Source organism: Herpailurus yagouaroundi, unplaced genomic scaffold (genome assembly GCF_014898765.1).
Source record: "Herpailurus yagouaroundi ecotype Mexico unplaced genomic scaffold, PumYag 160, whole genome shotgun sequence".
NCBI classification, from domain to species: Eukaryota; Metazoa; Chordata; class Mammalia; order Carnivora; family Felidae; genus Herpailurus; species Herpailurus yagouaroundi.
The window spans coordinates 34,176,469-34,190,589 of record NW_024412401.1 but is presented as its reverse complement, the minus strand read 5'-3'; the positions used below and the strand labels follow the sequence as shown (position 1 = coordinate 34,190,589).

At 46.3% G+C, this 14,121-nt stretch overlaps 1 protein-coding gene across 8 annotated transcripts in view; it reads right to left on the bottom strand.

Moving 5' to 3' along the window:
* The window catches only part of PALM2AKAP2 (PALM2 and AKAP2 fusion), a 465,690-nt gene that overhangs the window by 205,247 nt on the left and 246,322 nt on the right, over positions 1-14,121 (bottom strand). For all 8 annotated transcript variants that reach the window (XM_040481932.1, XM_040481930.1, XM_040481934.1 and 5 more), the window contains exons 5-6: positions 4,949-5,063; positions 4,079-4,100 (exon numbers count right to left, since the gene is read on the bottom strand). In XM_040481932.1, the coding sequence (XP_040337866.1) occupies positions 4,079-4,100; positions 4,949-5,063 (137 nt within the window). The remainder of the gene's footprint in view (positions 1-4,078; positions 4,101-4,948; positions 5,064-14,121) is intronic.

Genomic DNA, 14,121 nt, shown 5'->3' with positions numbered 1-14,121 from the left:
GGCCCTAGGTTGGGCACACATGGTTGAGGGTCCTCTGCTGCAAAGAAGGAAACTAGGCCTTTGGGGTGATGGAGGGGACTGGGAGAAAGCCACGAGGCAGCCTGTGGGCATCCCCTGAAGATGGGCCTGGTTTGAGTCAAAGGTTCTGAGTGTGGCCACATGTCTGAGGTTGCACATGGTTCTCTATTATTCCTGAACTTAGGTTACTCTCATCCTGGGGAGTTGTGGGAAGAGTCTGGGCCCCAAACCAGCATGAGGCAGGACCAGAAGAGAGCAGAGGCTTCAGATAAGCTGATCTTGAGGGTGTAGGGGTAGACTTCTGACAGTAGCCCAGGGAAAGATTAGAACAGCAGTGTGTGGCTAGAGGGGCAGTTTAGGGGACAAGAGATGACCAGAGAAGATTTGCAGAGTTTGTGAGTTTTCCCTGAGGATTTCCAGAAATCTGTGGATTGAGATCTCAGTAAATCTGACTTTCTGTAGTCAAATGAGATGAAGGGTCAAGCCATTAAGACCAGGTGAGGACCCACATACTGGTCACGTGTGTGTCTATACATTCTATGCTAAATACAGAGTTTCTGGGGCACCTCTGATACTGAAAGTTTTAGCATCCAGAAACTAAAGGCACTTGCAGGCAGGGCACCTGTATCAGAAAGAGCACAGGATTCCAGGGCTTGTGTCTTAGCCTCCACTGGAGGCAGCTCCTAGCCCCGAAGTGAGTGGGGGTGGAGTCACCTTTGCCCATTGTTCCCTGGCTACAAGCTTGAGAACTACAGCTCTTGGAGGGCTGGGGCCACACACTCCTGCTGAGATGAGGGAGTGAAGAGGAGTGGGGCATGAGAAGGAGAACAGGGCAGCCCGCTCAATACATCATTAAGTCATAAACCTGAAGCTATGTATCCAGGAGGTGGCTGATAGACCAACACAAGGAATAATTAACAGGGCCTCCAAAGCCTCCATGGGAAGAATTTCTTCACATAGCCTCAATCTGTAAACTGCCCTCTTCCTGCCAAGGTCAATGTGGTCCATCATCCGAGAAGGTAAAGAATGGCCATTACCACAGTAGAAATGTAAGATCAGTGCTTCTTATTAGTTCTGGCACTACTGAAATATTACTCTAGCTATGAAGAATATGAATAGCCAAAGCTAGAATAAACTGATGAACACTCTCCTGAAAACATGATTTATGGGCACCTGAGGACACACTGAGATTTCCCAGCAATTGGTATAAAGGTGTTGATAGGGGGATGGCTTCCGGCCACCATAGACTTGGACAAGATGAAAACCTAAGAAGATCAGTATCATACAGCAAGGGCGGAAATAGGCCCAGGATACACATTTTCCTTTGCCAGTTCTGGCCCAGCTCCTCAGTGGGTAAATAATGGCTAGCACAGGATACGTACTATACCCAAATTATAGTTATAGAAGACATTATGCCTATTTAAGGCGGCAACAACAAACCCACCCAACTGATGAAGACTCTGCTATATACTAAGTGTGCATACGGGGTGGGGAGGAAGTGAGGTGGGGGTCAGAACGTATGTGGCCAGGGAATTCTACTCAAGATTGGAATACATGTCTCTAGATTGCTAGGACTACCACACAATCCGAAGCCATTGGTGATCCACCAGTTCCGTACTCTTATTTCCTCTGACATGCTTAGGGTGACATGCTCAGGTGACCTGAGGGGGATCATGACACAGGCACACACCAGCAGCCATCTCCTTGGCACCTCATTAAACTAGGAATGCTTTTGCTGATTATCTGCAGCATGTTGTACAGTTGTATAATCCTAGTTGGCCTTGGATTCCATAATCGGCATTTCAGAAGTAGGGTGTTTTTCTTAAGGCATTATTATTCTTAATAATTTTGTGTTAGTTCTTAGTAGTGACAGGTGGTTAATTCTAGGAGTGGTCTTGGCAATTTTGAAATCAAAGGGCCTTTGAAACCAAAGAATGATAAAATAATCAGACACTCCAGAGTCCCTCAACTGGACATGCTTCAGTTTTTACTCTCAGCCCACAGTGTGAGTTAAACATCGACCGCATTCTTGGAAGGATGTGTTCCCTCCTTCAAACTTCCTTCTTTGCCAGTAGATGTGGTACAACGGAAAGGTCCCCCCAGACTTAGTTATAACCAGAGATGGCAGGAATCATAATCCAGAATGGCAGGTTAAGACCACAGAAACCTTTTCCTGGCCATTTCTTAGGATCCCTAAGATTTTTGCATCCTTGAGCCTGAGGTACCCCTGCCAAAAAGTGAGGGCAGAGTAATAATGGCAATTTTCTCTAGAGGCTCTTTTTAGTCATGATCAAGTTTCCTCCCACCTCCATGAACCACTTAGGGGAATGGATGCAAATAGTGGGAAGTAATGGAGGAGGAAATGAAAGAAACTCAGGGTGAAAATGAAAGACAGAGTGGCAAGGGTTTATAACATGGCTTCAGTTTTGCTTGTTATCAAGTCATAGGCTATGAGGGTCTCCATGCGCCACACAGCCTTCCCAGAGACAAGACATTCAGGCTCTTTCCCTTCCCTAATTACAGAGATAAGTCTAGGAAAGGTCCCAGTTTGAGAAGGAAGAGAAAAAAAAAAAAGAAGTAAAAGCATGAAAGGTCAATGTGTACCTTCCAGTATGTAGGCGTCTGTGGGTCAATGCCCCACAGCCCCATTCCAGCCTGACATTTACTGCATTATTCTGATTATGCATGCTGCCTCAGGTCTCTCCTAGCACTAGGGAAGCTCACTATGCTTCCCATGAAGCCACCCTCAATTCCCCCAGAGAGACATGGTCACCTCTTCAGTCCATGCTCTATCCCCAAAGCATAGAACAAGAACTCCAATTTGGCTACGCCCTAGAGAAGGCTCTAGAATGTCATAGGTCTTCCTCCTGGAGTCCCTGCCGGTTTGACCCAGGAACATGAGGTTTAGTTTACTACCTTCCCAAAGATCATCCAGGGGCCAAACATCCAGATTTCCTGCCTTTTATTTGCTAGAAACCACCACCCTCCCTGAATCAAATAAAATAACATAATACCTTTTTTTTTTTTTTTTTGGCTAACGTCAGAACTATCCTTAGTGTAAATATCTTTGCTAATCTAGAAAAATACATTACCCATATCTGCATTTTAAAAATATTTTCCCTTATATTTGCAAATGGCATGGGGAAAACACTGATGCTAACTCTTATTCTGCCTCCTGATCATCTTCATAGTTTAGAGGTGGGCTTTATCAGAACCAGGTGAGCAGATGGCATCCAATCCTTCTGACGAGTCCTGGCCTTTTAAAGCAGGTCTAGCTGAGGGCCATAGTGAAAGTGGTAATGGAGTGGTTTTCATGAGCTTGTAGCTAAAGTTAGGGGAGCAAGGTGAAGAATGAAGCAACAACATTCAACCTTCACACAAGGTCAAGCATACAACCTCACGTTCATCCCCAAGGCCACAGGTAAGGAGAGCGGAGGGCAGGGGCAAGGGCGGGAAAGGAGGACAGAAGGAAGGCCTGCTCCTGCCAGGATGGGGTCAGGAAGCCAGGGCCCTGCTCCCACCCTTCATGTGCTCAAGGCCAGCTTAGGCCACAAAGGGAGGGATGTTCTGCCCAGCCCTGTTGCCCTGAAAGCCTGGCGGAATGCCAAGTTTTCCGATTCAAAGCAAAACCACAGGTCTTAGAAAGGTTTCGTAAACACCAGATGATGGCCTTCTGATGTGTGTTGTGACCTGGAGACCTAGCCACAAATGGGATCTTCCCTGCCTGGGACCTGGTCCCAATATTAGCACTCTTTGCTGAGCACCTTTTCAGAAAGGTCCAAGCAGTGAACCTTGAGGACCAAATGGGAAAGAGAAAGAGCCAGGCGAACTGTATAAAACTAGAAACACTGAGTCGAGAAACAGTCCTTGAAGAAGAGAGGCAGGCGAGTCTCAGGATGTGCACCTGCTCAGTGTCCTGTACAGAGTGCTGTTCCTTCCCTCTGGTGTCTTTACACACCAACACATCGCATCTCCCAGTGAGCCCGTGTCCATGAAACCCACTAAGCTGAGTGGGATAAAATACTTCTACAGAGTGGGGGCAGAGAGCACTTACACTTACCTCCATCCGCATTGGAGAAGCTCTGTGGAAACAAAAGCAGGGCAGAGCATCACCACACATGTGGGGAGACAATCCCTCATCCACCTAACCCGTCTTTCTCCCCCAGGTCCAGAATTTGACTGTGGTGGGTAAACCCAATGCTTTCTTTTCTTCTGGGAAATATGTTTGGGATCCTGAAATTTAACGAAAAGTTTTATCATTCCCACTTTATACTGAATTTCTCCCAGTAGGGATTCATGTTGATTATCCAGCGAATACCCTTAGCCATGTTGGAGAAGTGACATCAGAAAACCCCATCTTAAAATTAATGTGATTAGATTGTTTCTTCGGTCTGGGTACCTGGGTTATAAAATGGAAGGAAGGTTCTGAGACATTCAGAAACTCTTGGCTTTAGGAGTTCTCTCCTCTGCACTACATGGCATCTGTTTTCAGAGTATTTACACTCTGTGTATTTGCAATTCATATCCATTTGATACGGTTTTGCCTCTGGCTTTTTTATAAAGGAAAGACTTAAAGCTGTAAGGAGCAGGGCTAGTCTGCTTAAGAAGAATTCGCTTTAGAATTCTAACGTCCAAGGGGAGATGACTTTTTAGGCATGAGGTGCATGAAGGGTTTGGACAATAGGTAGACGGGGTTAATTCAATGACTCTCTTCTGTGCTTCCCCGCAGACCAGGTGGTCCCACACCTGAAGACAGGCTGCTCTCAGTGTCAGGGACGACACTGGTCCTCACACAATCCGCACCTCATTTCACAGGATGTGTGGCTCAGACTTCTCATCGATATTAACTGGCCCTGTCTCCAGGGACTAACTCACTAGTGCTTACTTCCCTGTGGATAAAATTCAGAAAAATCCCACTTGTTTTCTGTACCTTCTGAAAGTCCTTGAAGGATTTTTCCGTCTCCTTCAGTTTCTCTAAGATGATTTGCTCTTTGGCAGATATCTGGGACTCTTCACTTTCTAGTGCTTGTATTTCCTGCTCCAGCCTGGAAAACACACAAACAGAGAACAGGTTACTTTACTGTCCTGCCATCCTGGGGACAGAGAGCAGCTCCTTCCTGTGGGGTGACTTCCTGGCCGTCTGAGGTGCCAGATTTCACATCACAGGGCATCCTGTGTTTTCAGCTTTGCCACTCAGCACACATTGACCAAAGGAAAACCACCCTGAGCTACTGCCACTGGTTCACCGCCACCACTTTAAAATGTGCTTTGGTGTCTCCCCTCTAACCCTATTGATGTGCGCATTCTTAATTTGGGGGTAGATATTTTTACATAGCATAGGACATAATGGCTGAAGGAAAATAGCTTCATATTCCCCTAGCTATCTCAGAATAACTGTTCCTCTATCAGTTCTCCTAAAGTGTGAAGAACTAGTCTCATTCAAGGGAAATATGCTGCTACAAAATGGCTGGTGGCCAATATCCTTGGGAGCCTGCTGTCTGTCATCTCTCTTACTGGCGCATCCTCTACTGCCCAAAAGAAGGGAAAAGGGAGGGGGAACTGATACAGCTGCCCTTCTCTTCTGGAACTTTCTCAACTTTCACAGCCATCCTATTTTCGGAAAGGGAAATTTTGTCACTGCCAGGAGACTCTAGGAATATTCCAGAACAGCCATGATCTGGGAGATGTCTCAGTACCTTATTCTTTCAATGAAATGATAGTATTAACTGTTAACTTATATTGAGCACCAAATCTCTGCCAAGAACCAAGCTAAGAATTCATGTAGTTTAATTTATTTAACCTTCCCAATGACCTTTTGAATCAGGAATCCCCATTTTACAGATGAAACCATTAAGGCCTGGCAAGGTTAAGGAACTAGTTTATTGCTGCAGAGCCTTGAACCAAGGATTCAAGCCAGAAGTCCAGACACTACTCCTGACCATGGTGCTGAACTCTTACCACATGGGTTCTACGGTGTGTCACATTATTTCCTGCCTCACTAGATATTGTGTATGTAGGCATCTAGGGTGGCGCTGTTATGCAGCAATATCCTTAGGGTTATGAAGGGATGGATGTTCCCCTGCCTAAAGAATTATTTGGTCTGAATGTATTTGTTTGCTCATTCAATTCTGCTTTTGGGTTCTTTCCTCTCTGTTGTGCTAGAAGCTTTGCTGCAGAGTCTGTGTCTGCCTTTATCTGCCCCTTCCCTTCTTCCATCTTCTAGTCTGCTGTTGAGAACTAGCTAACCAAGTTTGTTCAACTAGAAAGAGTTCAGGGTGAGATCTTGAGAGGGGTAAGGACACCAAGCCACAGGCATGGATTTATTTAGGGGTGCACTGTGCCTCTCAGAGATTTCCTTCCTGGGCATCAGAAAAATGACCTCTGGATGGATGAGACTTTGCAGCAATTACTCTGGGTTATGAAGACAAACTCTGTGTACAATCATAGTGCCTCCAAATGAACACAGATGTACTTGTCATTTCACTCACAGTAAGAATGGAGGTCCTTATAATGACTTAGATGGCCCTATAGTAGCTAGCCTCCTAGTACCTACATGGCATCCACTCTTGACAATGAGAGCAACTCCTTATTTTCCCATTTGTGCCCTGTGTTTCCCCCTCCTCCAAGAAACTCATCTCAAAACCCTAACCATTCTTGCCTCAGCTGAGACACCACTCACCCCACGAGGCTTTCACAGATTCACTACCAGGAAAAACACTGTCCTCCTCTGAACATTTTTTTTTTTTACATTTATTTATTTTTGAGACAGAGAGGGACAGAGCATGAACAGGGGAGGGTCAGAGAGAGAGGGAGACACAGAATCTGAAACAGGCTCCAGGCTCTGAGCTGTCAGCACAGAGCCCGATGCGGGGCTCGAACTCACGGACCGTGAGATCATGACCTGAGCCGAAGTCAGTCGCCCAACCTACTGAGCCACCCAGGCGCCCCATGTCCTCCTCTGAACATTTATTAGCACATTATTTTGGTCATTCTTCTTATTTATCAAAGGTTAAATGTTAGAGCAGTGGTTCTCAACAGAGGTGATTTGCCCCCCAGGGGATATGTGGCAATGTCTGGAGATATTTCGGTTGCCCATAACTCAAGGAGAGTGGAAGTGGTGCTCCTGGTACCTGGTGGGTGGCGGTCAGGGATGCTGCTAAACACCCTGCAACACCCTGGACAGCCCGCACAGCAAGGAATTATCTGGCCCCAAATTCAATAGTGCTGAGGTTTAGCAACCCTCAATCATTAATTTCCCCCACTAAATTATAAATTCATCACGGAGTGGAGGGCACAGGTGTTCAATAGATATATGTGAAAGAAAAAGAAACTAAACCAACTGCCAAAAGACACGACTCAGCCACATGAGACCTTCAGGATTTCTTTTCTTTTTCCTTAATGTTTATTTTTGAGACATAGAGACAGAGCATGAGTAGGGAGGGGCAAAGAGAGAGAGGGAGACACAGACTCTGAAACAGGCTCAAGGCTCTGAGCTGTCAGCACAAAGCCTGATGCAGAACTCGAACTCAGGAACGGTGAGATCGTGACCTAGGCCAAAGTTGGACACTTAACCAACTGAGCCATCCAGGCACCCCGAGACCTTCAGGATATCTGAGACCAGGGTGAATTCTTCAGCAAGCCTTGATTTGAGTCTACAGGAGTCTACAGGAGAGGGAGCCAAGTGACATAGATGTATAAACCAAAAGATATACAACTCTTGTTTGCTGTTCCATATCAGCAGTAAAATCTTTCACCCACCTCTGTGTAAATTATTGTGTGTGTGGGGGGGGTGGGGAGAGGATCAAGGAAAGGGAATAGGAGCAACATACATGGGGCAAATGATCCAGAAACTGAATTAGTTCAATGGGTAGAGGAGCTCTGGGCTAGAAGTTTCCTGGGAAGACTGATGATAGTACTTGCCAGGTGGGTTGTGAGCAGATTGAATCTCAAGGGACAGAATTCCTCGGAAGATATGTAGGATGTGGGTAGAGTCTGTTATTCTCAACCATATTCCCTCCCTCCCCTCTTCACCTCCATGGAAAGTAGATACATCCCTGACGTACTGATGTTGGTCTTGGCCACTTGGTTTGCTTTGGTCTCACGGTGGGTGGTTTGTACCTTCCTGTCCCTTGACTATTGGCTCAGCCATGTCATCTGCTTTAGCCAATGGGATATTGCAGACACAACACAGGAGAGGCTCGGAATGTGCTTGCCCAGTTGGGTTTGTCCCTGTGTGCCTTTACCAGCACCAAGAGAAGAGTGTGTCTGGCCAATGGCTGTCCTTTCAGCCTTGGCCCCAGAAAAAACATAACAGGAGTAGAGTGGAGCCCAATCCAGAGTCAGAAGCCATGCCTAGTTGGATCTATACCTGAAATTAGAGCTGCTTAACTGGGCCCAGCCTAGATCAGCAAATACCCAGTACAGTCACTGAAGTATGAGCAATAATAAATGGCATTCATCTTAAACCACCGAGCTTGACAGTAGTCATAGAGTACTATTGTGACAAGAGCTAAGTGATACAGCTCAAATATTTATATATTATATGGGTACATATTATATGTGTGTGTGTGTGTGTGTGTGTATATATATATATGTATTATATGATATATACATGTGGATGTATACCCTAATAAAACATATAATAATATATATACATTTGTAATGTGTGTATGTGTATATGAGATTAGAAAGAATATAAACTACCCCTGCCCCACTTCTCCTAATCCTCAGAGAAATCTGGAGGGATACAGGGCACACTCTCATGAGGATTAAGATGGAGAAAAGAAGAAAATATCAGGGCACTGGGTGGCTCAGTCGGTTAAGCATCTGACTCTTGGTCTCGGCTCAGATCATGATCTCATGGTTCATGAGTTCAAGCACCGCATTAGACTCTGTGCTGACAGTGCAGAGCCTGCTTGGGATTCTCAATCTCTCTCTCTCTCTCCTTCTCTCTCTGCTCCTCCCCACCTCAAAAATAAATAAACTTAATAAAATTTTAAAAAGATAATAAGAAAATATCAGTAATAGTTGCCTCTGGGTAATGGGATATTGGGTCATTTTAATTTTGTTCTTTATAATTTTCAATATTTTCCCTTTTTAAAAAAAAAACTCACGTATTCCTTGTCTAACCAGAATAAAACCAACAAATGGCTTTTGAAAAAGTCCTCCTTTGACCGAGTGCTGAGAAGGCAGCATTTCACAGGCTGTGGCATGGGAAAGGAGCCAGCTTCTCATGTGTCCGTGAAGGGTTAAATGGACCCCCGCCAACAGCGATTTACATTCAACTCGACCCACATTTACTGAACTTGTTTGGTTGGACTCAGAACTAGGCACTGCAAGGGATTCTAAAATAAATAAAATCGTGTTAAGAATGGCTGGCTGAAAAAGGGGGGAAGAAAGGCCAACTCTAAAGTAGCTCACCTCTCCCAGTGAAGCAGCCTCTCTGTGGCCTGATGCCCACTGGCTGGCCCGACTGTCTCCCCAGCCTGCCCCTGGCCCTATGGGTTTCAGAGCTCTCAGCTATATAGCTCAAGCACTAAAGATTTGGGTCATGATACTGTGTAACTGAGAAGGGGGAGGGAGGGAGGGAGGGAGGGAGAGAGAGAGAGAGAGAGAGAGAGAGAGAAAGAGAGAGAGAAAGCAATGAAACTAAACTTCTGCAATAGCAACAAATGAGTTTCACCCAAAGGGGACGAATGAGGGGAATCGACAGTCTAGGCAAGTCAGATCCAAGGAGCAGATTCCTCTACAAATGCACAAGTGGGCTTGGGCCCAGTCTTGAGGGCGCCAAACAGCCCAGGCCACTATCATTCTGTGGAAAACCTGAGTCCCGGAGCCAAGAGCGTCCCAGGGAACAGAGCCTCATGGGGTTCATAAGAGTCATCTCAGCCAGGCTAGAGATGCTACTGTTTTGTAGTTTCGTGACTGAAATCTAATGCAGGCTTTCCTGGAGGAGCCAAGTAGATACTGCTGAACTAAAAATAAAGAATGGGCAGGAAGTGTAATTTATACGCAAGGTTAATCGAGGCTCCTGAGGCTGAGACAGGTGCATGTAACCGCCTCTGATTGGTTTGCACGTTTTCTTCTGAGCAAAAAGCAAACTGTAATAGGTGGTAAGCAGAGGTAACAGACACGCTGCAGATGTGCGGGTTTAATTTACTGGAGATAAAGGTGCAATCATGGCCAACTGGTCTTCTAAAATCTACCTAACCTCGGGGCGCCTGGGTGGCACAGTCGGTTAAACATCCGACTTCAGCCAGGTCACGATCTCGCGGTCCGTGAGTTCGAGCCCCGCGTCAGGCTCTGGGCTGATGGCTCAGAGCCTGGAGCCTGTTTCCGATTCTGTGTCTCCCTCTCTCTCTGCCCCTCGCCCGTTCATGCTCTGTCTCTCTCTGTCCCCAAAATAAATAAACGTTGGAAAAAAAAATAAAAAAAAAAATAAGATCTACCTAACCTCAACAGACCTCCCTCACGGGAAAATACGAAAGACCTATGGCTCTGTGAAGTGCATCGATCACTCTCCTCTCAAAATCCATTTATGCATTCATCCATCCAACTTTCTGCAAACACCTTCATTCCATCAGGCACTGCGCTGAGCGTCAGGGACAGAGCTGCATCAGGCACAGTGTCTGCTCATCAGAGCTCCTGGTCGAGTGATGAAAACAGCCAAGTAAACACGTAAGTTACAGCTCACAAAGCATCTGGACTGTCGGCAACAGATTTCTACAAGTTTAAGGCCCTGTTGAGGTCACAGCTGAATGCAATTTCCAACTGCTACATAAGGTGGTAAGGAAAACTTGACTGAGGAGGTGATATGTTAGCTGGGCCTTGAAGGATGCATTCATCAGGTGGATAAGAGAAGAAAATGCACCAGAAGGAGGAGACCGCACAGGCCACGGCCCAGATTATCATATGTCCCTGCTCTTACCCAGGGGCATGGGCTTTGTATGGCCTTTTCAGGCACGGCAAGATCTACCCTCTAGTTGAAACGGCTCAGCACGATGGCCTCAGAGAGGCCCTCAGCTTCCCATCCTCATCCCCATGGCTCTCTGTGCTTGCATCCTGCTCTGCCTTGTCTGGCCTGGAAACAGCTACCTGGCCTTAAGGGCTCTGCTGAGAACCTACCTTCCCTCCTCCACAGTAGGAAGAAACAAGGCTCAAACAAAGAAGAGGCTGACTGAGAGGGACCCTCTGGCTCCTGTTTCCCGAGATCCTCTGCTACACTTTTAACCTTCTTACTTACGGAAGCCAATGAATGTTTCCTTTGTGTGGGTGTCTGTCAGGTGAATCCAAAAGAGTACAGACAAATACAAACCAGGTTTCCAGTAGTCTTACTGCTTAGAGAGGACTTTGCCTCTAAACACAGGTGTGTTTTGTTTTTCTCTCCCCATCAGTGGTGACGTGGATAATAATTGTAATACTAAAAATTCTAATATTGTTTTTGTGATGTATATATGGCTTGTAAGCAACAACAACAGGTAATGATTAGGAGTTTTGAGTGCTTACTGTGTGCCAGGCACTGTTTCTAAGTGTTTTACAAGCATTACGATATTTACGCTTCACAAGAGCCTCTGAAGTAGAAAGTTTTGAACTCCATTCCACAGATTAAGGAAATAAGGTACAGAAAGGTCACTAACTTGCCTGGGGTTGCAAAGATAATGTGGGGCCAGGATTTGGACCTTGCTGGTGTGGCTGGAGGACCAGTACTCTCTGTCACTTCTTTCAACTACCTCCCTATGACAACTTAGTCTTTTTCCCTCATTTCCTGAGTGCATAATGCAACATAATGTATTTTTCATGCTCATAGAACCAAAGAAGGTCAGGCTAGGAGTAGAGGCTATTTAATCTAATTACTTTTCAGAAACATGAAGCCCCTGAGCTGTGTTCCACTCAATGGTCATCCTACCTCTGCTTGAAATCCTCCACACACGGGGAGCTCACCACCTCTAAAGGCAGCCCATGCCCTCTTAGAATAGTGCTGACCTTCAGATCAGATTGCTCAGATTGAAGCGAAGTTAATTTCCCTGTGGCTTTCACTGCCTGAGCTCTATCCTTTGGAAGTGCAGAGGTCAAGTTTAGCAATCCCCATGACTTGTAGGGGCCCCATTCTGGGAAACGGGAAAACCCAGGCAAATGGAACTTGCCACCCAATGGGGGACATTGGTGATATGAACTGGGACCTAGGAGTGAGGAGGGGAGTGATGGGAGGAGTAGAAAGGTAAGGTAGGAAGAGGCAGGGGGACTTCCGGGCTTCCCCATGGAGGAACTCAGCACTGAGTCAGCTGAGGCAAGAAACGCAGTAAAGAAATGTTCACAAGTGTATTCCTGAACAAGCTCTGAGCCAGATCAGTCTGTTCCTGACAATGGCGTGAGTCTTTACAATTTTCCTCTCCATTGAAGGACCCGAGATAGGGTTACATACAAGAAACGTGAAAGGCCAACCACAGCAGCTCAGTTGCCATGTGTTTGAGTCTCAGTAAATTCTCCCAGAATAACAGGAGACTCTGGCAGATGGCCGAGCTGCTGAATTTAGACCTGTTCTCTTCTCCTGAACTGCAAGTTCACAGCTGAGCAGTCAAGTGGGGTGCCTGTCTGGCCAACTTGCCAAAACAAGAACCTCAGGAAGAATATTTGTACTCAGAGGAGAGGAGAGCTGCCCACATCTTTGTGTATCCAACACACACACGCACACACACACACACACACACACACACAACCAGAACGGTTAGTTGTTCACCAACTTCCACCCTCCTTTCTTACAATCCCTGACGTTTAGCTAGGAGTATGGCCACACAGAAAAATGACCACATTTCTCAGCCTGTTTTATAGCCATATACAGCATATTCTGGCCAAAGGGATGTAAGTGAAAGCCCTGTAGGGCAGCTTCTAGAACCGTCTTTAGCCCTTTTTTTTTTGGCCCTTCTTTCATCCTTCTGTCTGAAATGCATATGTGCTGGGCGCCTGGGTGGCTCAGTTGGTTAAGCATCCAACTTCGGCTCAGGTCATGATCTTGTGGTTTGTGAGGTCAAGCCCTGCCATCGGGCTCTGTGCTGACAGCTCAGAGCCTGGAGCCTGCTTCGGATTCTGTGTCTCCCTCTCTCTTTCTCTCTCTGCCCCTCTCCTGCTCATGCTCACTCACTCTCTCTCTCTCTCTCTCAGAAATGAATAAACTTAAAAAAAATTTTGAAATGCACATGTGCTGAGGTGGAACTCTCACTTGAACCTGAGGATGAGGATAGAAGAGGGATAAACTGAAAGAATGAAAGAAGCCCTGGGTCCCCAAGGAATTCAGAGAGGGCCACTAGACTGTTCTGGACTGCCTACCTGTGGATTTTTACTGGAGGGAGAAATAAACATCTTGTTCAAGCCACCGTTCTCCTGGGTCTCTTCGCCTGCATCCACATTTAATCCTGATTAATACAAGACATTTAGCACATATGGCTGAATTTGAATGGATGCTCTTAGGAGTATGCTGAGGATGTGGTGCCATAGTTAATCACAGCCCAGAGCCTCATTAATGACTCAGCAGCAGAAGGAAAAAAAAATGAGCAATCGCCAAGTTTGGAATTCACGATGACGAATCAACTCTTGTCAATGGGGCTTGGCTGAAGCTGTGAGTCACAGACCCCCGACCTCAAATCCCCTCCCCATCCAAAGTCTCCAAAGGGAAGTTCCCTGAGTTTTGCTCAGTGATAACCACCCACGTCTTAGCATCTCTTTGGTGTGCTGGGATGTTTATGTCAGTCTGACTCCCAGTGCCTTCGCCAGCTGGATTAACAGGAGAAAGGGGCAAGTTGTGCTGTCTGTGCACTCGAAACGCCTCTGCAGCTGAGCTAACCACCTGACACATAAGACTTAACAATATGGAGATCACCAGTGACACTAAAGTTGCAGTGACAAGGACGGAAGCAGAAGACACATTGTACGCCGTTCAGAAGTGCGCATGGTGAGAGGCTATGGGGCCTGGCAGCTGTTAATTGTGCCTGCCCTGATCCCCCGCCACTTTCCTTTTGGGAACAACATCCATTACCCCTCCTCCATTCTTTGAATATTTAGCCTCTCTCTCTCTCTCTCTCTCTCTCTCTCTCTCTCTCTCTCTCTCTC